Below are 27,790 nucleotides of genomic sequence, written 5' to 3' on the forward strand. Positions count from 1 at the left end.
ATTATCTTTTAGAGAAGGGCACCTTGCCTTCTAAAAGTTGTCCCTGGAAAGACATCAAGCCCTGGGTAAGACATAGAGGGTCAGAGCCAGGAATACTGGGTCAAATTTGAGAAGTGAATCTTCCCCAGGACTGGGAACAGGACTTTATCGTTTACCTTTCATTCAGAAGTATAAGTGAACCATTTCCAAGGACAAATTGCTCCAAAGGGCAGAGGGATATGTCAGTACAAAAGGGTCACCAAGATCTGTTTTTTGAGACAAGTCAAATAGAGGACAAAGAGGGTCTGTCAGCAGACAAAATACTTCTGATCTGTCATTTATCAGATGAGGAGGAAGAGACATGAGGACTTCTTCCACCTATAGCTAGATCATCAGAGATGTTCACGGTAGCATTTTAAAATAGCAAAAAAACTGGTAACAACTCACAATTTATGACATAATTATAGGATGGAATATTATATATCAATTAAAAGTTATGTTTATAAAGAATACTTAAATGTCATCAGAAAATGTTTAAGGTGTAACAGATGATAGTATATATCTATTGAAAAATACAAATAAAACATGATATTAAATATGTAAAAATCTTGACAGAAAAACAAATGGAAGGCAATGGGCCAGAATATTAACAAGGTTTATATCAGGGTGGTAAGATTATGAGGGAGCTTTAATAATTATTTTTAATATTTAAAAAGGTAAAATGTATCTTCTAATAAATTTTCTATGTGAAATATATCCTACCTTAACAGTCAGAATAAAACCCCATGCAAGTTATCTTAAAAAAATACAGAACAGCCCAAATTAGGGTAGTCATATAAAGCTTAGGTTATCAGGGAAGGAGAAAAAAATTACTAGGAAGGTTTTGAAGAAGCCGTTGAGTACAAGATCTTGACCTGGATACCAGATGAGGAGAGCAGGGTTGGTCCCACCAGTGGGATGACTCCATGCAGAAGGCCTGGCCCACCAAAGAGGGTGGCAGAGGTGTGGTTGCTGGCCTTGGGGAGCCTGCTATGGAGCCTGCATTCATGCCTCTTCCTTAACCTTGAACACTTCCTTGTCATGCTTTTGGACTCTCCCTTTGCTCAAGAAACCCCCTCCAGGTGCTCACTGGGTTGGCGCTTGCAGGTGGGGTGTGTTCCTCACAGTTCCTGGAAGTGAGTTAGGGGAAGCTCAGTATAAACTAAGCAGCGTGTGTTAAAAGCTCCATAGGACTACCTATGTCTCACACAAAAGTTCAATTCCTAATATTTATAACTCCTCCCACATTGATGTGGATGTTTCCCAAATCCTCAATGTAATTCTTGTTGTCTTTTTGACACAGTCTCTCCCCATGCTATGAAAATCTCTCTTCTGTGACTGGCTTTCTTCCTCCTTTAGAATACTTTGTTTGTCTGCCCTTAAATTCCTGCTCAATTTTAAGCCCCTATTTTCACAGCTCTGATACGTGTGTATGGAGAATAATTCTCATGAGCCCATCATAGAGAACTGACATTCTTTTTCAGTGACAAGAAAAGCTTGTCTTTAAAAGAAGAAGAAAAGTCTAAAGTCATCAAAACAATGTAATATCCTGTGTGAAATGTTGCAGTCATGATGCCTTGTGGTTTGAGTCCCTTGATCATGTGCCCTGAGGGAAATAAGTTGGTGGTGGCTGTGGATGACGGAGACGCTCGGGGCTTTGGCAGGTGCATCTTCAATTTCCCTCACACTTTGGGCTCCTCGGGGAGGAGGGGCTGGAGCCCTGGCCCACCATTAGCACAATGATCCTCAGGCTGCTTCTGGCTCTCAACTTCTTCCCCTCAATTCAAGTAACAGGTAAACATTTTTGATTCCTTTCCTTTTCTTAGTTTTTCTTTGCAAGTCTTTGGTTGGCTTGGCTCATCTTAAATTTCAGATGACTTATGAAATGTGGACATTTGAAATGTAGCTTTGCTCTAACATGGCAGCCTGTTATTAAGAAACTCACTGATTCTCAGTCTACAGTATAATATTTTAACAAACATTCTTTGGAATTAAATAAGATTTATTTAGCTATTAATTGATAGTGTCCCAGGAAGCTATAAAAATTATGCTTTTTAAAAAACTTTAAGACAACAGCTATAAGTAGGTTGGTTCTGAAAGTTCTGGATTTAGACTGACAGGATTCACATCGCCAATCCATTTCTTACTAGCTAAGCTTAGACTAGTATGTGAACTTTCTAAGCCTCAGTTTTCTTCTCTATAAATTGGAGATGGTAATAACCTTATCTCAAGGTCATTGGGGGGATAAAATGAAATAATCTGTGTGAAATGCTTAGTACAGTCAGAGCTTGGCTTGCAAGATGAATGTTAGTTGTAGTTACGACGTCTACTCAAATTGAATTGAGTGTGTCAAAATGAATTTTGGAGTCATTACAGAAGGTGGCACAATACAAATGCCAATAAATTACTTTCTTTTACAATTGGCTGAAATCTGTTATCTTAGATTAAAATCCCTTAAGTTCTAAATGATGATGAGGAGGACACACCTAACACCATTATAATGGAACTCCATTTCAGATGCAGAGACCAAGGGGTAGGGATGTTAATTTGTCCAAGGATATACAGATATTAGTTATGGGAGTCAGGGTCTGAACCACCTTAATCTAACTCTTCAGCCTATGCCCTTGACCATGACATTATTCCACCTAACGTGATATGGTTTATAATTTCATAGCTCCAGATACATCCAGGGTTAAACCGTCTTTGGAAAATCACAATTCCAAACAGAAAGACCTTGTTGCTTTGGTGGGCTGGAGACAGGTGTTTATTTAACTTGTTCCCAGAGTTAGAGAAGTGTCTCACTTGGCTCAAGATTTGTACTGATTAATGAGCACATTTAAATAAGAATAATAAGAATAAGAAAATCTTCAATTTTCTTTCTCATTTATTTTGGTGGGTGTGGAGACTGCATTATTTGCTATTATTCTTAACATCATGTGCATGGGCTCCAAAGGATATAATTTCCCAACCTGCCACAAGTGAAATAGTTACATATACACCCATCTATTTTCTTGCCTTCTGTGCCAGTGAGCACATTTATAAACTGTGTGTGTTTATAAAATATACCCATTCAGTGAAAGACAGAAGCTGGTCAGCTAGGTTATGCCCCAGTATCTTGTGCCGAGCATTTAGAGCTACCAAATATATTTTAAAAGAATCTTTAAAATTTATTTTAAAAAAGGTCTTTAAACTCTATTTTTAAGGGATCTTTAAAATTGATTTTTAAAGATATTTAAATTTCTTAATTGATTACACAATAAAAGATACACAGAATAGGCAGAAAGAAAGGAGAAGCTCATTCTCACAGAAACTATTTAAGTATCTGTACACAGAATACTTTCCTGATGTGCTCTGTGGACATCCATCTGTCGTCAACTCACTGAATCTCTTTGGAAGATGTTTTTGTAAGACGCAAGCTTTATATTTTTCCTTGAGAACACTTATTGAAAGGGGGGTAGCTAAAAACCCTGCTAAGGATACACACATGTGGGACCTTTGTTTTCTATTTTGAGATACGTCTACATTGTGAATGCCAACTCACCCCCGTAACGACTTTTAAGATTTGATGCTGAGTGGCCATCTAATGAAGTAGGAAAGGGGTAAAGAAGGCAATTTTGAAATGCTTCTCTCAGTAAGAAAACTTATGAGATAAAATAACTACAACATACAAAAAATGCATGGTCCATTCTAATCAATGGTGTAAAACCTGCCATATGCTCTTTGTCTTTCTGTATTTGCCCTCCATGAAGAAATTATAGATAAGGTAAAATTCTCTGGTCACAGTGTAATTGTCCTTCCTAGCATTAAGAGAGATTTCTGGTATGTCTGTGTTGAGGTTTGTGTGTATGTGTGTGTGTGTGTGTGTGTGTAGGAAGAACAGTATTACACTGTATATTAACTGGAATTTAAATAAAAACTTTTTTGACAAAGAGAAAAATAAAAAGGAAGAACAGTCCTTTTTCCCACTAATTAAAAAATTCTAATTCACTGGCTTGCAACATAGCTTAAAATAATGCTTATTCTATGAAGGTTCAACCTAACCTGAGTTTTCATGATTTTAATGACGCTGTAGAAAGATTTTTATGGCTAATTTAGAGAGGTATAATTTAGGAAGCATGAGGAAATGTTCACTTAGACAATTCCTTTACTAAAGTTACATGTTTCCTACCAGATTTGAGTACTTGTGCAGTTGAGATCCACAAATTGAGAGGATTTTGTTGGATTTGCAGATTTGAGTCCAGCTTAGAACTGCAGTTCTTTGAAAGGGAACCAATTTGTGATTGATGATAGAAGGAGTGTGCGTATAATAGACAGCATTGTTCATAGATTTTTCAGCCCATATTGGTTATTTTTCAGCAAGGCTAATCATCCAGTATGAAGATAAAAATCAGGACAATGCCACTTATTTTTCCACGAGAGGATTTTTCATTTCTCCCCAAACCTCAGCAAATAAACTGTCAAAATGGCCAGTTCGAACGTGATTGATTTCTCCAATGCTCTGCATTTCCCTTGGCGTGCGCTTCTTTTTCTGAGAGAGGCACAGAAGGCAGGAAGATGGTTGGCATTTAATAAAAACTCATCAGCAAAGCAAGGTAATTAAAGACTTCATTCTTAGTTCAGCAAACGCCCCCTTTGAGGTAGTTGTTCATAATGGCAAGTAATTGACCTCTTACAGGGGAGCGTTGCCATGAGTCTGGGCTTAGAAAAGTAAGAGAGAGAGAGAGAGAGGGAGAGAGATGAGCATTGAAAAGGCAATGTAATCAGCAAATTGCCATATCTGCAATGACATCCGCTGCATGGAAGACTGGTTTTTTTGACTGTTAAAAAATCAGCTGGGTGTTTTGTTATCTGAAGTAAATTCGATGGGCATTTCAAATGTATAGATATTGTTTAAGACAGAATATTACTTTCTATTTTTTTAAAGGCAAGAACTTTTATAGTAAGGACCGTAAAATCAATATCAATATATCAATATCAAGAAATAGAATGAGTCATTTTCACAGACTGATTAGAAAGAGAAATGAATCTGTGATCGTAGCTCTGAAGCTCTCACATTAAAACTTTTTTATGGGTGGGGGTGGGAGTCTCATTGTCTTTTCTTAAGACTTAAACTGTCCTCCCTTTTATTATTTTTATTTTTTTAAAGATTTTATTTATTCATTTGAGACACAGAGATCGAGAGAGAGAGAGAGAGAGAGAGCAGGAGCAGGGGGAGAGGGAGAAGCAGGCTCCCCACTGAGCCAGGAGCCCCATGAGGGGCTCTATCCCAGGACCCTGGGACCACGACCTGAGCCGAAGGCTGACGCTTAACCATCTGAGCCACCCAGGCGCCCCCTATCCTCCCTTTTAATGTCTTCATTCTATTTTCATGAGTGGACAAAAGCCACACGCCACATGACTACCGTTCAGCTTTTACCATGTGTGGATATTTTCCCCCAAGTATTTCCCGTAGGCAGGGTGCTGACATTTACAAAATGAAAAGTTTTAGGCCACCGATATCCTAGAAGAAAATTCTGTTTGTGGTTTATTATCTCTAAAACAATAGCTCTTCATTAACTAGCCTAGGCAGCGATAGGAGACACGGTTGCAAACTTTCTTGTCCACAAAGCAGAGGGCAGGCCATATTTCAAAGCACATTATTTTGTAGCAGGTCACTGAAAAGGATAAAATCTGTCATTTTTCCCTTTCAACTTGGTTAAATTTTTGCTTGCCTTTTTCTTCAAGAAATTTGTTACTTATGGAACTTCAAAGAGGCCGGCACTGTTCTTCTCAGTAGATGGTTTAGCTGAACTTCTGGGAAAAAATGACATCTGGGTGGTTTTGTGACTGACTGACGGGGTCTCTGGTTTTTGAAGCTGTGTTAAGGAACCTGTGTCTCTTTTATGGTGATTTCTTGCCTCTTTTGGTCTTAACATGGCGTAGTCATAAAAAAAAATGGTACCCAGAGCTTTCAGACTGAGAACTGTTGCATGAGAATGGGTCCCTGAAGCTGGAGGGAAGGTAACACAGGCTCCATGGGGAAGTGGCTGCAAAGCAGGTGTCTAACTTCTTGCTTGTTACTCTCATTTTGATGACTCTGAACATCAGAAGAGAGGAGCACTGGATGGGGTCAAGGGCTACTTGGTCATTTGTTAAAGGATGTGAAAAAGAGAGTTTAGACTTCTTTGGCCTAGGTTTTTCAATATTAAGGTCATAGACATCTTGATTGAGTCTGTGTGTCACCATGCAGGTTATGTATGTTTATGTTTTTGGTGCTGGATGAAAACCTGCACTGTGGTGGAGAATTTCTTACTTAACTTTGAGCTGCAACTTTATCTCTGCATCACCATTACTGTCATCTTTTTCATTTGTCATCATCTTCATTATCTGTGGGACTCTGGTTGCCAAGGTAACTGTGTTAATGGTTCCTGATGGTATCAGAAATGTCATCCACTCATAGTTCACTCTGACCTCTGATCTAATCAGGGGCCCTTTTCTGCAGTAACTAAGTGAACTTGGTGGCTCACAATTCACCACGTAATGTATTGATTATGGCAGGAATTCCTGTTCATCACCCACTCATTCATACAAGAATCTGCATTATTGACATGTCTTACATTGTAACAGTGACATAGATTCCCTTGTTAGGAATGTAGGTGGGTGTTTAATTTTTTTTTTTTTTTTACACCTTCTGAGAAGGTAGAGGGTTGTGCTTTTTCATTGCTTAGGGATACTTTACAGATGATGAAGTGTCAGAACATTGCTGTGGCTGTGTCTGCAGCTTCCATGTAACCTGATGACTTTCTCTGATTTTGAACACTACTACTAATAAGACTACATAATTTAAGACCATCTTTAGGAATATTGGGTCCGGGAAGTTTCCATTTCTGATCCGCAGACTCTGTCCCATAGGCACTGGGTAAAAATGGGCACACATGAGAAGAATGTTTCCTTTTACTGAAGCTTCCCAGGGGGTCTAAAACAGGGTGTTACTAGGTTACTGTTCTCTAAAATACTGGGTTCCTGTTTTATAAATTGCCTCCTTCTTCTTACACTTTAGCAAGACAGGTCTTCATTCATGTGCTCATTTGATAGGTATTTATTAACATCTTCTAGGTGCCATTCTAGGTTCTATGACTGATACAAAAACCCAGTTTGAGCTTCAAAGAAGTAAAAATGAGAATTGTGAGATCTTTCTAAATTTTTTTTCTTTCAGTTTAGCATCATTGTGAATGATTCTCTGTAGTAATTTATTTTATGGCAAACAGTTATAAGCAGCAGCATCCATAGAACTGGTGAGTTCAACCACAGACATGAGATGGACAAGAACTTAGGTATCTCTCAAGCTATTGAAAAGGAGGTTGTGTTGACAGCTCCTTGAAGATGCTAATATAAAGGTGATTTTGCAGTGTTTCCTGGCATGTTTTGGATGATCTAAGGCTGAACCCCTCTTGCTTATCCAATCAATCTTCTTTCACACCCTAATATAAGATCCTCAAACCCCAAATTGCAGCTTTCTTCACAGTCTCACTTCCCTGCGCTCTGCGTTTATGACCTTTCTGATGCTATAGCCTTCCTGGAATTCCCTCTTTCCCCTTTTCACCTATCCAAATCCTGCTCATCTTTCGCTTTATGACTACAGTGCAAGATTCACCTCTTTTGAGGAAGCTCTCCCTGGGTATTCAGTCTTTATTACGGATTTGTAAGAGGAGTTCCAATGCAAGTATAACTCAATCTAACAAAGACTTGTTAAACCTCTGTTATATTTTAATCCCAATTGGAGTCTGAAGGAATATAAAAAGAGGAAAAGAAGTATAAGGACTGACTTGTGTAATTAACCAAGTTCTCTCTGCTTCCACAGACTTTTTGATCCAGTTGAGAAGACCTTACATGACACGATATAGCAGCGGGAAACAGACAACTAACTCTTGGTTACTTCCCCTGCTCTTTCATGGCTTAATGACTTTGCATACATTATGCTTGTAATCTGAAATGTCCCCTACACTCCTCACTTGAAGAAGTCTTCTCCCAGACCCTAAATGGCAAAGTGAAGGACTTCCTTCCTTCTCAGGGTTCCCAAAATTGTTATTGTGCATTGATGCTTCTGTTTCTTCCCCCCAGACTGTGAGCTCTTTGCAGGCAGGATTATGTCTTATTCATCATTATAACTTCACAGCACAGTGAAGTTATAACTTATTCCAGCACAGTGTTGGAAGCATTATAGGTGTTTAAAAAATATTTGTTGAGGAAGGAAATGAATGAGTTAGTACTAAAATGAGGAAGCATAACATCAATATTCTGGTAATATTAATATAGAATAGTAAGCATTTATGGGAATTGAATTGGACACTAAAGGTAGATATGATTTGAATGGATGATGTTATTAATAATAATTGCTAGCTAATACTTATTTTGCACTTATAATGTGCCAGGCACTGTTCTCCCCGGTTTTCCCTATATTAAATCATATATTCTTCCCTGAAATCCTTTGAAACGGTTGCTATGGTTATTTTATCTGCAAGATGAGGAAACTGAATGATGGAGCAAATAGAGCAACTTGCCTATGGTCACACAGCTAGTAAGTGAGTAAATCCAGACACTTGCTCCAGCATTCATATTCTTACCAATTCCATGTTACTTCAGGAGGGAGAAGCAATACAAATAAAGAAATTAAACCAGGAATATTGTTCTGTGTTCTTGGCCAGAACTGAATGTGTGGAGGCGTGGAAAGGTAGGGTAGAATCAGGTCAAACCAAGGACTGAACACTGATACCCCAAGTTCGGACTTCATTTTCAAGGCATTGTGATGCAGCCGGAAGCTTTTGGAAGCAGGATGGTCTAGAATGTATAGAGACTAATGGCAAGGAGATCACGTTGTAACACTCTGCCACTTTGCCAGGAGGAGGGGTAGTAGATTAGAATTTGGGTAGCAAATGTGGGAACAGCAAGAAGTGACTATTTTGAAGGATCCTTGAAAAATAAAATTCCAGGATGTAGTACTTGGTTTGTGAAAGAGAGGGAGGGATCAAGAATGATGTCAAGGTTTTTGGCTTAATAGAGGAATGGTGGTATTACCACCTGAAATCAAGATGTTGTGCAACTGAGTTTTGGGGCAAAATAATGTTTAGTTTTAGACACATTGAATTTGAAGTAAAGGCTTGAAATGGCAGAAAAATGTCCAGCATAAACCTGAAGCTATGGGATCTGGGTAGAAGAAAATATCTAGGAATCCTCATCTTAGGAGTAAGGCTGATGTCATGGGAATGGATGGCTAGTAGAAATGAGAGAGTATAACTGTAGAAAAGCAGAGAGTTGAACTGAATCTGGAAAATTGCTTTGGTTAGGAGTCAGCTGAAGAGATGATGAAGCAGTGAAGGAGACAGAATGTGTTTAGAGAGGTAAGAGGAGAAAGAGCCTTGATAGAACATCACTAAAGCCAAAGGAGGAAAGAATTTCAAAAAGAGACAGTGCTTCATGGCATTAATTATATAAGGGAAGAAGTGAATAGTGGCCTGGGAAGGCTATTGGTTTTCACTCAAAGGAGGCCAGTTGAGACTTTTGAGCTTAGACAGAATGGTGGGGAAAGAAGATAAGACTTCAAAAGGTCAAGAAAAAGTGGAGAAGAACAGAATAGAGACAGTAAAGAGAGGAAATTCTAGGTAAAGTGAAGACAGTTAGGAACTTCTATCACCTATAACGTTCACCATTCCTTGTACATGGTAGGTATGTAATAAGTATTTGCAAACTGAGTGACTTTATTATGTTTGAGATGTGGGAGGAACAAAGTGCTGTTCTTGAGTGAGTGTGTGTGTGTGTGTGTGTGTGTGTGTGTGTGTGTGTGTCTAGTGTTGAAGGGGTGGAGGGGAGAGAGGGCCATTAGGAAATAAAAGAGGAGGAGGGAGAAAAATAAAGAACAGAGGCAGTTTTCACCAGGATATGGGGAGAGAGATTTGGAGCACAGAGAATGGGAGTATTAGAGAGAGGAGGACAAATCTCTAAGAAGAATGGGGAGGGTGAGAAGAGATTTATAGGGGCAGAGAAATGATGTTAGGCTGGAGCAGGGGTAGATGAGTGATTACATGCTGGCATACCTGATATTAAAAACTTTTATTTAAAAAATATATATATTTCATAGTCTCAGAACAGGCTTTAGTATTAAACCTATATCAACAAGGGCCACTGAATAATATATACTTTGACTTTGAAGACTTAGCCCATCTCTATTTTAAATTTGCTTGAGCCTTCAAAAATGTACAGTATGGCTTGGCTTGGCCTCAGCTCATGGCTAAAACAAGAGGGTCACAGGTTCAGATCAATCCTGCCCAAAATCATGGGCAGGGCTCCAGTTTCCAGTCAGAAAAGTTAATCTCAGCATCTCCCTGTGTTTTTTGGACCAAGGATATAGCTGCTTGCCCTTAGGTTTGGAGAGGCCATGTCTGTTTTTCCACCCCTCATTCCCCCTCCCCCCTTTTTTCCCCAAACTTAAAAGCTAAAGTCACTGATTTCTCAAGGTAGAGGGGATGCGATTAGGAGTTTCAGTCTGTTGAAATGTGACAACGCTTTTCTAGGCCTTCTTTTCCTTGTCTGATATGTGAGGGGGTTGGACTTGAAGACATCTCAGGTCTATTTCTGGTTTAAAAATGCTTCTTCCATGGAATAAAAATGCTGGCTTTTATCAGTTTTAACAAGACAATTCAAGTTGCCTCAAGTTTTCAAACTTCCAAGTCATGACATTTGCCTAGAAGTTTCTGTACGTGTCAAGGTGGCCCTGAGCAGGCTCTTTGGAGATTAAGATTGAATTATTGTCATACTGTTTATGTAGAAAGCTATAAAGCCCTAGTTACTTACTATTTGGATTATAGGCGACCTTTTAGGGTAATAAAATTGGATATTTGGGAGTGCTTTGGCAGCTTTCATATAAGGTGCTCTGCCTTGGTGGCCTTTTAGATTATCCTTCTAGCATTAGGTGCTGAGAGGACAATTGTAGACCTTTGAATTGTAGGGGCTGGTCACATCACACCCATTTACATTGCTTTATGTTTAGGAAGTTTCAGTTCTAGAGTGCTTATACCCTTCATTGCTGGGCAGTGTCTCTGAGCATTAGGGATGGATGATAATACAGGCAATGGCTTTAGGCAGGCTTACTATTAACTGTCATCCTAATACAGATGACATTCTGACATATACATCTATCTTTGACTTTCTTGAGCTCTCGTCCAACACACCTAACTCCTGGACCTTTCCTTCAGGATGCCTTAGCCACCCCTCAAGCCCAGTGTGTCAAAAACTCAACCCAACAGCTTTTCTCCAAACAAATGTTCTCTCTTTACTTACTTAATTTTGTCAACAATGCCTCTGCTTTCATCCTCACCCAGCCCACAAACTCTGTCATTTCTGATTCTTGTTCACCATCAGTGAGCACAACCAAGTACCCACTCTGTGTCTGTCCTTTCCATCCTAGCTACCACCTCTGCAACTCAGGCCCTGTGAGCTCACATCAAAGCTATTGCAACAGCCTCCCCATTGGTCTCTGCCTCCGCTCTACCCTCTCTCTAGTGAGTGCAATCTGCACTACTGTGCTAACCTTCCCTCAGGGGCACTTACCACTCTATTCTCAACTCAGGTGTCTTCAACATCTCCTGTTGCCTTCCTAGTAAAATCCTTCTGGCTCTGGTAACCTCACCCTGCTCATGCCCTTTTAGACCTAAGGGTGGTCGTAACTCTGCTGCCATGAGCTACAGTCTCTAGCACTTGCCTTGTGGTTCCACACCCTTGCCAACAGTCCTTTTATAAATACACCTTCCTCCTATTGCCCAATTTTGAGTGTACCATTTGTTTTCGGCTGGGATCCTGAATGAGACCACATATATGTATATACCACATGCTTTTTCTTTTCTTTTTTAAAGATTTTATTTATTTATTCATGAGAGACACAGAGAGAGAGAGAGGCAGAGGGAGAAGCAGGCTCCCAAGGAGCAGGGAGCCCGAAGTGGGACTCAGTCCCAGGACTCTGGGATCATGACCTGAGCCAAAGGCAGACGCTTAACCATCTGAGCCACCCAGGCACCCTCCACGTGCTTTTTCAAAGCCCTTTTTTTGGGGGGGAGCTTTCCTTAAATCTTTATTCCTTGTGAAAATGGGAGAGTTTCAAGATGACAGCCATTAGAAAACTAGATGGAATGACCACAAAGTTATTTTGAAAATGTAATGTGTGTTACTCCCTGCCCCCCATTTTATCATTAATTTCAGAGAGTCTGGAGCCATTTAAGGTATGCTAGGCCATTCATAGCTTTGTTTTTATCTTCCTATTAGCTCAAAGAAGATGGTGAAAGTCTGATGAGTGTTTTTTACTCCTCTCTCTCACATCTGTATGAGACCGAGCCACCAGCCAGAGTTACCAGAGCCACAGACAGAGGAAAGAGCCACTTTCCTCCCAGAAAGCACAATTTGTCTCACAGGTTCCTGAGCAAACACTGGATTGGCCTGTGAGCAAGCCTTATGGAGCCCAGAAAGGAGCAAGTGGTCAGATGGCCAGGTGTTGAAGGGTATCCTAGGCCTGAACAGGAAATGTACTCAGAGGAAAGTTACAGTAACTTCACCAGCTCTGTGGTCAGGAGGGAGGTGCTCTATGCCAAGGAAACCAGTGTCACCTTCACAGTGTGTTCGCAAACACCGCAGGGCAAGATGGTTGAAAATAGAAAGCTTTCATTTTCTCTGGTTCCTGCCTGACATGTTAAATTCTGTTCAGTCAGAATTTTAAAAAAGGAAACGACATGATTATGATCTTACGATCTGATTTTTAAGCTGCAAAAGGAACTGATTGTGATGTGCAGAGATGGAACCCAATAAAGTTCTTAAGAGGTTCTGAAAGAAAGTCACATTGCTAATTAAAGACCTATCATATCTCCTTTTACTGCTTCCTTAACATCTCAATGCAAATGTCAGTCTTGAGTGTTGTCTACTCCACTCTCTGGTTTACTAACCTCTAGGTGCCTTTCTGTTTCTCTATGGTGCTATGATAGAGAAAAGGAAAGATGGCATATCATAAATTAAACGTGATAAATATACGTGATTCACAAAGGTCCTGAGGTTAAGAATTTGCCCAATGAGGTTTAGACTGAAAAGTGACTTTATGTACTGACTAATGTTCATGTTCAAAGTGTTTCGTACACACCTGGGCAAGCTGAAATAGAAGAGCTGAGATGGCATAATGGTTGGTTGTGGATCTGAAATAATTTATAAGAGGCCCTTCATGTGATGGTATTGTCTGTAGGCCTTATCTGGGATCCATTTATAACCTTCAGGAAGTCTCTGAAATCATAAGCAAAATGTTTTGTACACATGTATTATAGCCAAAGAAAGTTTGGAAACATACTTTTTGTAAATACGACCATGAAATCAAGTGTATCTGCTGACTACACAAAGTTGGTTTTCTGAATAGAACATTCATGATTTCAAACATTATTCCTAGAAACATAAATAAAAAACCTTAGCTCTTCCATTATTTGTGTGGCCTTACTTTAAAAAAAATTACTTTTTTTTTTTTGTTTTCTGCTGTCTCTGTTATAAAATAAGGTTTTGGCTTAGGTCACCTCAAGTTTCCTTCCAGCTGAGCACTTTTTGCAGGATGGTACTCCAGCAAAATGGTGGAGAAAATTGAATTTTAACTTAGTTTTGTCCTGATTCCACTCCATTTACTCCCCTACTCAATGGTATTTTCCTAACTCTCACTTCTAATACCATCCAATTATCTGTCCAACTTTGAGAAGATCTAGAATCAATCACTGAAATTGTGTTGAAATTTTGATGCAACCTAACAGAGGGAAAGAATAATTAGAAATGAAGCATGAGCCAAGTCATAAAGGTCACTTGTCCTATAAACTTGAGTAACTTGTTCGACCTCTTTAACCTCAGTTTCCCCATCTGTGAAATGGGCATAAAGATGACTGTCCTATTTATTTACTTCACAGGTTAATATGGAGTTATATGAGATAAAATAGGAAAAAGCACTTTGTAGCCCTACGAATGTAGGCCACAATTACTAACTTAAGTCAATGTTTTTTCCACATTGCCTTTTAGGCTTCATCTTCTTTTGAAATCCAAGCATTAACAGAGTTGGTGAGGAGGGTCCTTTCAGGGGCAGGGTTCCTTCTCTGGTGCTTGGAACCACACCTGAGAGATGGTTATCCACTCCATCTGTGCAGAGAGTTGATTATTAAAATAGTAATGGACCCATTTACAACAGGCAAAAAGGGAAAGTTTTTTTTTTTTTTTTGTAACCAAATATCATGGAAGTACAAGTAACTTCCAATTTTCTAAAAGTCAACTGTATCACAAGATTCACAGATTATCTGTGGGAAATCTTTTAGCTCTCACTGCTTTACTTATAGGGAGCAGATAAGTACCTTTTCACCTCAAATCTTACCCTTCATGTTGCCTGTTGTTAAGGAGTTGTGAGGGAAAGAGGTTTGAGGTTACAGCTTCCTGTCTCCATACCTTTAGCTGATTTAGCTGCTAGGAAAGGCTTTGAAAGCAAAGCACTAAATTCATCATCAAAACAACTTGTCAATTCAGTTAGAGAAATGTCAATCAAGCGAATCTTTTGATACCAGAAGCAAATACAATTGATGGACTGACAATGTTTCTCTTTTAATGCTGTAGGTTTGACCTAGGTGGACCTTGCCTAACTACTTACAAGAAGGAAAACCAAATATCCACAGGGAAAGGCTAGGTCTGCTAAGACCAAATTAACCTAAGGGTGCTCTTCACTCCTAGCATGAAAGGACTCAAGTACAAGTTAGTATAGGGAAGCTAAATATTTCTCTAGTGTCTTCTGAGTCTTGATATATTCTTAAATTTTACAAAGTGTTCTTAAATTATTTGAAGTCCTGTGGATTCCCTGAAACTCAGAGAACCAAAAATACATTTCAAAGCCAAATATCATTTGATCTTTCCATTATTGGTAGCTGTGACTTATCCATGTTAATACTCCACTCCAATAGAGTAAGGGGTGTGCATTTTCACAATGCTCCATTTTAAGAAAAAAATAAGTATTGTGTCTACCATAAGTTATAATGACCACATATATTCAATATCATTTAGATAAATTGGTAATATTTTTCTGCCACCACAAGTGAATTTCTTTCATTTAGTGTGTCTTCAAAGCAGACGTAGATTTTGAAGTCCTATGAGATGGTTTCTCACTCAGGCTTCTCTACATGATTGACATGAACCAAGGTGGGACCAAGGGCTATCAGGATATTAATGTTGAAAACAAGAAGTTCTATCAGCCAGTCCTTAACTTGGGTTGAACCCTAAGCTAGGAGACCATTGCCACACACTAGCACATATCTGGCAAACCACTTCAAGCATAGCACCTAGCTTTAAAATTATGTGTTCACATGGAAGACAGAAAAAAGTAAACGTTGACAAATACATTGGACGTCTCTTTTCATCAAATGGTCATGTAATCGATATTTTTCAAGCTCTTTCCCAACAAATTTTAGTAAAAGGAGTCACACAAAAAAGGACTTTTCTTTCCCCTTTGCAGTTTTGGATGTGCCATCAACCTGGAGAATACCGAATATGTAACAGCCAGTCACGACCCTGAGATCTCGGATTGCTCCTCTCTGAGAGATTGCTCAATTTGTAGTGCTGAGGTAGAATGGGTTCAGAGAAATCCCCTTAACCATGCTGAGGTTTGAATTTGGAGGCCCCATGGATGAACAGAAGGAAAGTCTATCTTCTAGTTATCTCACTATATTATGCTTTGTGAAGGAAAAACAGATTCAGGAGAGAAAGACCACCACCTCTCCCTTGTGAGAACAGAAAACAGTGAACTAAGCTCCAAGGAGTCAACTGTGTTCCCAGGAACTTTTGAGGTAACTTGTATTCTTTGCAGTGGTCTCTTAGGCTGGAAGAATGTCTTTTTCATAGCCCAGATGTCTAAACATCACCTCAGTTTCTCATAATGAGTGAAGAAGAGAAGTAGGCAAAAGAAAAACAGGATTACTTACCGGTTGGTGTGTACGGCCTGAGGATAATCATTTTTAACTCCTCCTTCTCCTTCCCTCACCACATCTAAGCCAATGCTGAATTCTGCCAGTTTTAACCTGTAAATATTTCTTGAGCTCATCTACTTCTCTGTAATCCTAGTTCAGGCCCTTATCACCTCTTGCCTAGGCTACTACAACTAGATCCTAACTGGTCTCCCTGTTTACATCCTCGTGCCCTTTAAATTTACCCTCCACCTTTTCACTAAAGTGGTATATATAAAATGAAATCACCTGTCTGCTTAAGATACTTCAATAGGTGCTCATCACCAGCAGGAGAGCCCAAGCTGTGAACCATGCTTGTTTTGCCAGTCTTGTCTTTTACAAGTCATGTACCAGCAAAACAGAGACAGCTGTAATTCCCCCACATCTGCCATACTCTTTCACCTCCTCATCTCCTCTGCATAGAATCTTCTTTTTCTCTGTTTGTCTTGTGTTCCCCGTAGTCCACCACCTCACACCCTTTTCTCCACCACACACTCTTCTACTTCACTTCACCCCCTGACACGAAAACTCATCTTGCTAGGTTTTTACTTAATAAACTTGTTGAATACATGTATGCATACTTCCACACTCACGTCCGCAGTCACTTTCAGAAATCCTTAGCTGGTTCTCCAGTTGCCTGCAGAAATTCTGTGCGGATCACTGTGGCACTATTTTAAAAGTAGCTGTTTATGTACCTTTCTTTCCCACCAAACTGTAAGCTGCCCAAGGATAGAAACTGAGCCCTGTTCATCTTTGGGAAATAGGTTTTTTTCTCTTCTGTGTGTATCCTGGGAGGGTGTCACATTCTGAGTGATATCAGACATATTCAGCAAACTACTGGAGTATAGATGCTAGAGCTTCTTTTCCTTCTTGCATCTCTTTCCCCTCTCTCTACCTCACTGTGGGTGCTGGGAAAAGGAAGCCAAACCCAGTCACCATCCAGGGTTTCTCTCCAGCTTTCCTTGGTTTTCCTGTTTATGCTCCCTTTTATTGCCCTAGCAAAGAAGTCCTATGCTCATTTTTTCCCTTATGTCAGCTCTCAAAGGCAGAGCAGGAAGAATTTGACTGCCCCTTAACACAGAATCCCAATAATTAGGAACAGAAACAATCCCCGGAGGGCTCAGTAAGCAGAAACACCAACACCTGACCTGGACTCCCTGAAAAGCAGGGGGAGATGTTGGCATTTCTTGCTAGGTTTGGTTCTTTTAATCAGAACTGGACCAGTGATTCTAAGTAAACAAAGAATAAAACCAAGCAAAATGAAATACAACAAAAAACAAGTTGAATTTCCCTATCATGACAGGTTGAACTTTTTGGTTCTTACATGTGCTTTTCAGTGCTTTTAGGGGGTGTTTGAATGAATGATAAATGAAGCTAATGTTGTTGAGACACAAATTTTGAATAAGGATTTAATGAGATGGTAATCAGACCTAGCTGCTGATAACAATGACACAGATTACCACCTTTCACTTATTGATTATTTAATGAGATCCTATCATTCACACAGTAGTATACAAAGAAACATAACAGATTGTCCTTGCTCAAAGAAGACCTGGAAACTGGAAGTCTAGAGGAAATAAATGCACACAAATCAAGAGCTCGAAGCATATGAAACAAGAGGTGTTCCACATGTAGAACCTGACCAAATGGCAAATGAGTGATACAGATAGTAATCATTTTGAGACCTGAGAAGGGAGAGACACTCTAGGCCATGAACTTAGTTGACAAAGTATGGAAAGAGCAATGAGCACACAGTACTTTGCTGGGATGTTAACTTAAAACAGTCCAGCTAACTGGGAGGATTGGGTTTGAGGAGATGAGGCTGGAAAATCCTGTGGAGACCCTAGGAATTGAGGATAAGAAATGAGTTTTCAATTGTTAAATCACTGGTTCTCAAACTTGACTGCAAATTAGAATCTCCTGAGAAACTAAAATATTGATGTCTGGGTCCTATACACAGAGATTCTGATTAAACTGGCCCAGGAATCAAAGGTTTTTAAAAACTGTAGCTGATTCTAATACACTGTCAGCTTGAGAAATCTGTTACACGATCGTGATTTTCAACCCTCACTAAATATTAGAGTCAAAGGGGGGAATTTTTATGACAATACTAAAGATGACCCACAGAATGGGAAAAATATACGCAAATCCCATATCTGATAAGGAACTTGCATCAAAAATATGTAAAGAACTCTGATAATTCAATAATTAAAAGGCAACCCAGTTAAGTGGGCAAATGATCTGAATACACATTTCTCTAAAAAGGATAGACAAATGCTTAAAAAGCATATAGAAAATGCTCCACATCATCAGTCATTCGAGAAATGCGTATCAAACCACAATAAGATACTGTTTCATATCCACCAGAATGGCTATAGTAACAAAAGTGAACAATAACAAGTGTTGACAAGGAGGTGGGGAAATCAGAATCCTCAGACACTGCTGGTAGAAATGTAAAATAGTGCAGTTGCTTTGGAAAACAGTTTGTCAGCTCCTCAAAAAGTTAAGCTGAGTTACCATATAACCTAGCAATTCCACTCCTGGTATACACCCAAGAGAACTGAAAACATATGTCCACACAAAAATGTGCACATCAATGTTCATAGCAGCAGTATTCATAATAGCAAAAAAGTGAAAGCAAGTGATGAATGGAAAAACAAAATGTGGTGTATATACATACAACAAGGTATTATTTGGCCATGAAAAGGAATGAAGTTCTGATACATTTTACAACAGAGATGAACCTTGAAAACATGATGCTAAGTGAAAGAAGCCAGACAAAAAAGGCCATATATTGTATAAGCCCATTTATATGAAATGCCCAGAATAGACAAATCCATAGAGAGAGAAAATCGATCAGTGGTTGCCAGGAGCTAGAGGGAAGGAGGAATGAGGAGTGGTTGCTAATGGGTATGGGATTTCTGTTTGGGGGCAATAAAAATACAATATTCTGGAATTGGATAGTGACCATCCATTTGCAATTTGTGAATTTAATAAAAAACCACTGCCAGAGGGAAGGAAGGTGGGGGGATGGGCAAAATGGGTGAAAGGGGGTGGGAGATATGGCTTCCACTTATGGAATAAGTATGACATGGGAATGAATGGTACGGCATAGGGAGTACAGTCAATGGTATTGTAACGTGGTTGTGTGGTGACAGATGGAAGCTACACAGTGGTGAGCGTAGCATAACTATAAAGTTGTTGAATCCCTATGTGGTACATTGTGTGTCAACCATACTCAAAGAAAACAAAATAAAACCCAACCACTGAATTGTATACTTTAAATGGGTGAACTTAAAAAAAAAAGGAGTGGCTTTATGGTACATGAATTATATCTCAATAAGTTGTGTAAAAAAAATGAGAAGAAACAATACAAATCCCTTCTCCAATCCAGCATAGACTAATTAAATCAGAATTTCTGGAAATGGGACCTGGACATAGGTTTTTTTTTTTTTTTTTTTAAGTTCTGGGATGTACAGCCAGAGTTGAGAACAATGCAGGTGACAAAAAACTACTAGTAACTTAGTTCTATGCATCTTCCTTTTTCCCAAAGTAAAAACAAAACACCTGAGCACTTGAATGCAAATCCAGGTTAAATTGGAGGTTTTATTTTAATAGATTTTTATTTTATTTGGCTCTTCAGTATGGGTGTTGTTTCAAAAAACCTTTTTTAAAAAATGCAAATAGGTAGATAATTGTTAGCATAACCCCAAATAACAGCAAATTTTTGGGGGGTCTGTATTAAATTTTGAATCAGAGACACAAAACCATTCATTGTTTTTGAGAAATTCATTGTTTTAGAGTAAAGGAGAATTTAGAGAAATTTGCGAAGTTGATTCTTAATGGTTAAGTGGTCTATTTCTCAGGTGGTTGTAGTTTACTTGGGTTTTTAGTCGTAGTTTTGCTCACCATCTATTCAGCGATTTTAGACAAATCATCTAATATTTCTGGGCCTCACACAGTCATTAAAAAAAAAGGAATATATTGTCATGTGCCAGGCAATGGGGATATAGTGGGAAACAACATGGAATAGATGTGTTCTCTTCCTCATGTAGGTTAGAGTACCTAGCTTCAGGTTCTTTGCTTTGAGAACTGTGAAGAGACTGAACTAGATGGTCTCCAGATTCTTTGATCATTTACTGGAATAGCATGGAGGTAGAAAAATGGAGTAGAGGGGGAGCTCTTCCATTTCCTGTGATTTAAGGGAATGATTATGTGAAGTTCTTGAGAAGGCTCTTCTCAGAATTTGCTATGGAATGTAAGTTCAACTCTTTGGGTTATGTCTTCTCTTACTTTTTATCCTACTCTTGGAATGGCCAACAAACAAAGTCCAAATGTTTCAAAACATTTTAATTACTTCACAAAAGCCTGTATCACAACTTAAAACCAAATCTATTTGTGTATCGACATCAGGTGTTAAAAAGCCATTTCCAAGGATCCCACTCAATCAAGAAGATACGCAATTATGCACGATTGACATCTTTGGAATCTTAGCACAGATTCAAAAATTCCAAATGCATAGCTGTGGTGCTCAGTGCCAACAGAAGGCCACATTCTGCCCTCCAAGTGAAAACACGCTCCATCATTCCATTCAAAGGAGGATGAAAATAATATCAAAATGCAAACTTTTAAACTCTCAGTATAATTATCTTCCAAAGAGCTCCCGCATCTTCATCTGCCAAGAGAAAACCTTTACTGGAGATCTGTTTATTTTGTTAATTAATTTGTTTTGATTTCAGGAAAAAAAAAAGTCCTCACGCCCTTGTTCTAAGCAAATGATTTTTCCTTCTTCAGAAAACAAGATTTTGGTGAAGCAGTTGCCCAGGCTTGTGGTATACAACAATGAGGTCAACCTGAGCTGCAAGTATACCCACAACCTCTTCTCAAAGGAGTTCCGGGCATCCCTTTATAAGGGAGTAGATAGTGCTGTGGAAGTCTGTGTTGTGAATGGAAATTACTCTCATCAGCCTCAGTTCTACTCAAGTACAGGATTCGATTGTGATGGGAAACTGGGCAATGAAACAGTGACATTCTACCTCCGGAAGTTGTTTGTTAACCAAACGGATATTTACTTCTGCAAAATTGAGGTCATGTATCCACCTCCTTACATAGACAATGAGAAGAGCAATGGGACCATTATCCATGTGAAAGGTAACATACAACTCTACCAGTGCACTGCTCTAAAGTAATGGCTTTCAATGGCAGTCTTGAAAACTAGGTTATGATCAGTGGTGGGGTTGGATCAATCCCAGAGAGGAAGCCTACACATTCTACACTAGTGATATTTTGCATATTTTGATCCCTTTCCCATTCTTCTATAATGTTCAGAAGGAAGGAAATGTACTCAAGTGCCACTTCCATGTTGTTTAACCCACTCTGTTCTATTTTTCAGAGAAACATCTTTGTCCAGCACAGCCGACTCCTGAATCTTCTAAGCCATTTTGGGTACTGGTGGTGGTTGGTGGAGTCCTGGTTTTCTATAGCTTGCTAGTAACAGTGGCTCTTTGTGCTTGCTGGGTAAGAGAAGCAACACTGCTTTTGTGTAACTTTTCCACTGCACATGTAATCTGAACATGTTCAAGAATTTTGCCCATGTGTTCATTTTCTGTTTAACACGTGCTGGTTATTATTATTGCTGTTATTTCCTTGCTAGGTTTGGGTAGGTTCTCTTTTAGCCTGTTCAACTTTATCTGAGATGAAAATCTAATGTGAATTCAATTTTCCAGAAGGCACTAATTAGGTGGCCAGGCAGAATAAGAAGCTAAATGGGTAAATTGGGAGTGGGGTGGGGGTGGGAGTCTTAGGGCCAGTTACTTTTCTTCTTCCCATTTTGCAATATCATAATGATGTATAAAATAGTTTTAATATATACATATATATAAAAATCTAAGCAACTTGGGAATCTAGGCACTGAAACCAATGAACAATTTTGGTTCAGGGTCAAAAATTGTGAGAAATTTGGCTACTGAAATTATGCATTCAAACCTAGCAAAGAAACTAGGTCTGTTTATCTGAGTCATATTTTTATCTCCTCTGAAGCAGTTGAATTTTGTGAGGCCAAGTATGGTTGCTGTCATGATGAAACCATAATGGGAGTTAGACTTTCTGAGCTCTCAGCACTGAATTAGAGTTTACCAATTTGTGCAAATGTTCATGTCATGAACTTGGTGTATTTTTCTTTACCTTCTTCAAAGTTGGAAGTTTTGAAACCATCTTGATGACCATATCCACTGTTAAGATGGGACTCCCTTACCAACGATCTTTCCCTTACTCAGAAATCTCCCTTTCTCATGTACACAGTGTGAGACAGAATATCTCCTGCATTGATTCCATGTTGTCTTTGAATTTTTTACTATAAGTTAGATGCATGTATGAGTCATTTCTTTAATAAGAAATGTATGTTCCTCAAGGATAAAGGACCATTTCTCTTGATATTCACCGTCCATCTGGTATTAAGCATATTTAATCCTTAATGAGTGCTTATCAAATTGATGAATTGATAACCCTCATAAAGGCCAAACTAAGGACTTAAATGAACATATCTTTAAGGCATATTCTTTTTTTTTTTTAAAGATTTTATTTATTTGACAGACAGAGACAGTGAGAGCAGGAACACAAGCAGGGGGAGTGGGAGAGGGAGAAGCAGGCTCTCTGCTGAGCAGGGAGCCCGATGTGGGACTCGATCCCAGGACCCTGGGATCATGACCTGAGCCGAAGGCAGCCACTTAACTGACTGAGCCACTCAGGTGCCCCTTAAGGCATATTCTACACATTTAACTAATCCATATATGGGTCAGTGATTTCTGGAACCCACACGAGGTGAAACTGTCCTATTTACTAAAGACCTGGTGCTGGGGGGCTGGGTGGGTAGAGGTGAGGAGGGCAGCCTTGGGTTCACAGTCATGTAAATGATAGATCCAGCCTGGGATCCTTTTATTTTACTTTTTTTAAAGATTTATTTATTTGAGAGAGAAAGAGCATGAGTGTGTGAGTGTGGGGAGGGGCAGAGGGAGACTCCCTGCTGAGCACCGGAGATGGGGCTTGATCTCATGACCCATAAGATCATGACCTGAACTGAAACCAAGAGTCCGATGCTTAACCGACTGAGGCATTCACGTGTCCTGCCTGAGATCCTTGTAAACTCTGTTGGCCTATTTCCAAAGTTTGCCTCTCAATCTTTCCCCACATGCTTCTAACATTTTGGAAGACTCTAGGGGCAGATAGACATTTGTTAGGCTGCCTGTTGCTTCATCTGTCCCTTCTGTAGGGTAGGGAACAAAGTGGCTGTTTATTCCTGGAAATCTCTTATACTAGATAGTAACTTGATATTTACCTGTCTTGCCTCTTCCAAGTTGCTCAACCCTGGGAGCCTTTTATGTAGAGAAATATTGCTTAAATTCTTCCTCTGATGTCAGTTGAGTCCCTCATCTTTCTGGATCTTGGGGTCTTCATACAAGGTACCTTCCCACTTTGAACCTCTGTGGTGTTTGCCAATGATTTTAGAATTTAGAATCTTAGTCCTTATTTTTATCCCTTGGGAATTTCAACTTCTTAATCTGAAATATAGGTGTAGTGGCTTTATGGGTACAGTTCCATGACAGGTGCTCCCTTGTAATATGCTGACCTACGTCAGTGTAATTTGCCAGCTTTCCAGGAATTCGTTTTGAAAATTACTTTAACTTTCAGTGGCCAGAAGGGTACCGCTCATCATTTAAAACTTATTGTAAATACACATTAGAGTATCAGTTACTATAATCAGGCACTAATTTGCTCAGTGATGGGAATCACCCAAAGGAACAAAAGCCACTTCTCATTTTCAGTGAATTTATACAGTTCACTTTCAACTTGGAAACATCATAGATACCACGGGTTTTTCTTTGGTGGTACTACTTGCTTTGTCTTGAGAAAACTTAACTTTGGTCTTACTCTGTTTCATAGGTTCCTTGTGAATTAGGAAGAGCCAGTAGTTGGCATGATCTTATCTTCTGTGGCCTCTTATAGTCAATTAGGTTGTCCAGTAAGAACCCTTTGGTTTGCATCTCAACCTAGGTCTTTGTACTCTCTGCCCAAAAGGGTGTGAAATAAATATATGTCTATATTTCATAAGATAACATCACATTTTTCCCCTTGGCTCATCTTTTCTTGCTGCTATTACTGTTTAAGCCACCAGCACCTCATTGAACAAGGCAGCCAGGCCATTAGGGATCCCTAGAGGTTAGCCATTTCCTGGGTCCTATTCCAGGAGCCTATTTTTGGCTGGTCAGCACTATGCCTTGGCATGAGCTGTTGTTCTCCGGAACTCCCTGAGGGCTTGTGATGAGCTACCGCAGGCGGTTGTAGGCTGAGTGGGTTCCTGGGAGCAGCTGCACATTCTAGCCCAGCTCTTGACCTGTTGCTGGCATTTGAATAAATAAAGTGCTCCCCTGTGCCAGGCTGCTGCCGAACAGCACCTGTTACTGTCACTCAATCCTCCACTCACTCAGCTGAGCTAGTAAACCTATTCTCTTTCTTAGTCTCAAGGAGCCTTTTTGAAAACACGATCTTCTCCACTATCAGTCACAATGTGGGGAACGTGGACAGTGTGTGGATAGGTGGTATCTGCCTTTAAATCCAGTGTGCTCTTGAAGACTGTGCCTTGAAGTGAATTGTGTCTTGTTGCTGCTTCCAGGAAACAGGCGGGTGAGGGTGGGGGTGGAGGAAGGGCAAAGGAGGAGTGGTCCTGAAATCCCACATCTTTAGCAGACATAGCAGAATGGGGAAGGGGCAGAATAGAGCACCCAGTCGCACAGACACATAAGGCGAGTCCTCTCCACACATATATGCAGGTGCACACAGACACTGTGGGTTCTGGATTGTGTTCCCAGCCATGCATGTGTCATTTCCATCCCACTGTTGGGTTTACAGCTTAGTGGACTAAATCCACCATCTGAAAACAGCATGAGGGAAAGCATGGGAGCTGAATGAGCAGATCTTTCAGAGTCTTTGGGCAACCCGGAGAGTCTCAGACCCACGACATCTTCGTTATTGGGGCTTCTCTACCAGCTATAGTTGTATTTCGGTGTCCGGAGGCAAAGACTGCCATTTGGGAGTCTGGCAAGGGGAGTCCTCAGAGGTGGAGTAAGTACTAAAATGCTTGCCAGGGTATCAGCAGCAGCTTTCCACATTTATTTGGGGGCAGAAGTTTCTCCTGCTCTGGCATAACCCTGTGCCCAAGAGAACTCTAGTCCTTATTTATGGAAAGGATGTAGAGCCACGATGTTTGGAGAGCAACTTCCCTCATCCACTGTGTTTCCATGGCTACCTCTCTTGAATGAATCTCCCAGTTATGTCTATTTAATACTGTCCTCTTCTTAGTTTCAGCTGGATTATCCATCCATCATTCAAATCCCAAATGACCAAAGCTGGATTTGTAAACTTCTCTTACAAATCTACTTCTCCTACTGTCCTGCCTTATATCTATGGATGGAACAGCTTCCTTCCAGTCTCCCAGGCTCAAATTATTGGTCATCTCTGGGGATGAGCAAGAAGGAAGGGTCAAGCAATCCAACAATATTCATTCTAAATTTGGTCCCATATTTTGTATCCATTACTTTCTTTTCATTCCATTCCTTTTCATGATCAGACTTCTTAGATCAGGATTTCTCAGTCTTGGCATTATTGACATTTTGGGCTGGGTAGGTCTTTGTTGATGGGGACTGCCCTGTGTACCATAGGGTGTTTAGCAGCAGCTCTGGCCTCTACACACTGGATGCCATAACATTCTTCCCAGTTGTGACAACACAAAATGCCTTCAGACATTGCCTGGGACAAGGGATAGGGAGCTGGTGGTGTCAAGGATGAGACTTAGGAAGTCTTGGGCAACTGTATATATGGCAGTGGCACTCACTGAAATAGAAACACCGGGAGAGGACCAGACGTTAGGGGAGGATCTGAGTTTCGTTTTGGACATGTTGAGTTTGAAGTACCTTTGAGGTCTCATCCAGAGATATAAATTTGGGTGAATAGGTGGTAATTGAAACTGCAAATGGGGATGAGTTTGCCTAGAGAGAATGGAGTGAATAGAGGAGAAGGCCTGTGAGGAGCTCTAACACTGAATGGCTACTTAGAGAAGGATGAGCTTGCAAAGGAGGCAGGGAAGGAGTAGCCAGACGGGTAGGATGAAAACCAGTATGGTACCATCTCATGGAAGGCAAAGTGGAACAGTGTCTCAAAAAGGCGAGAGTAATCATTAATAGAGAATGCCGCCAAGAATTCAAAAGATAAGGACTGAAAACATGTTAGTTGGATTTAGTAATGTGGAGGCCAGTGTTTTTCAAGCCTTTCTTTAACACTTGCGCATGTTCATTTGACAAGGAAGGTGTGAAGGGCTCAGGGAGGAGTGCATGAAAATAAGGCCAGGGCAAAAGTCACCTGCTCACTTACCTGTTCAAGGGTTCATGTCATTCAAGTGGCATGTATCTACTTATGCATCAGGCCAGGTGTTAAGAAATAGACATTTTTTTTTCCCTAAAGGGAATTCTGAATTCAGAAACCTGGGTAGCTATTTTTTAGAATTTTCATGGGTCTTTTATCAAACATGTAAATTTTACCATCACTTTGGTTCAGGAAAGATGCTCCTAACCTCCAGTCAAAACTATGCTAAGATTCATGGTGCGTGTAACTCTTGCTCTGGGTTTTAGTATTGCCGCTACTTCCCTCACCCCTGATAGAAATTCATCCAGAAGGAGCTGAATCTGAGGAACAGAGATTGAGTGACACTATGGTCTTTATGGAAACGTACATACACGTCAGAGAATACGAATGTAACTAGTTGTCTTGAATTATACCTCTCCACTAATTTGGACTCCAGGGCTATGAATTTATGATTATTTCAGACTCTAGAGGGGTGAAGGTCCTCTTGGATTAATGATGGAAAAATGGCTTGTTAAGCAAATGACAGATGTAAGAAGATTGCAGTGGGGATGCTTAACTTTTTCAAAGGAGGAAGGGCCTTCAAGAGTATTTACATATCAACAGTGGATATGTTAATTAGATATGCTTTTGGAATTCAAATGACTGCATTGAGGATAACATTGGTACATTATCTAAAAAACTTTCTTTGATTCAGATTTTGCATGTTAATTTAGAGGAGTTCAAAGTAGTTAGGTTTGATTAGGCACTATCCGGGTCCAAGGCGCTCAATGAATTCAGGTGTATTCAGCTTCATTTGACGGTCTATGTTCTGAGTAGTTGTTCCCGCAAGTCTTAGAACTCCTCCCACTCTATGTCTCTCTGTTCCCTGACCCCCTTCACAGTGACCCTTCTCTTTTCTGCAGATGAAGAATAAGAGAAGCAGGATCCTTCAGAGTGACTACATGAACATGACCCCCCGGAGGCCCGGGCCCACCCGAAGGCACTACCAACCCTATGCCCCAGCACGCGACTTTGCAGCATACCGCTCCTGACATGGACGCCTATCCAGATGCGAGCCGGCTGGCAGCTCTTCATCTGCCCAACACAACTGCTCTGGATAGGAAAAACCTGCCTCGTCTTCAGCCGGCCACGGGCTCCTTTTATGGGCTCTTATTAAGCTCCCAATGCCAATTTTTCTTGAATGACTAGACCAAATAACATTATTTTGAGACTCTGAAATGAAGTTAAAGAATATTACTGTGGCAGGCTCTGTCTTGTCGTGCCATGACCCAAATTCCAACTTGCCATGTATTTATTGACTTAAGAGGTTGCAGTAGAAAACAAAAGAGCCGTGGATTCTATTA

The 27,790-nt window shown here is 40.0% G+C and overlaps 1 protein-coding gene across 1 annotated transcript; it reads left to right on the top strand.

Moving 5' to 3' along the window:
- The first annotated feature begins 1,590 nt into the window (after positions 1–1,590).
- On the top strand, positions 1,591–27,790 carry CD28 (CD28 molecule). The gene is given in 5 exon segments (XM_027591134.1): positions 1,591–1,659; positions 1,662–1,812; positions 20,829–21,185; positions 21,427–21,551; positions 27,350–27,790. Coding segments are annotated over 5 exon segments (831 nt in total). The 3' UTR covers positions 27,479–27,790.

The sequence above is a fragment of the Zalophus californianus genome, chromosome 3, assembly GCF_009762305.2.
Source record: "Zalophus californianus isolate mZalCal1 chromosome 3, mZalCal1.pri.v2, whole genome shotgun sequence".
NCBI classification, from domain to species: domain Eukaryota; kingdom Metazoa; phylum Chordata; class Mammalia; order Carnivora; family Otariidae; genus Zalophus; species Zalophus californianus.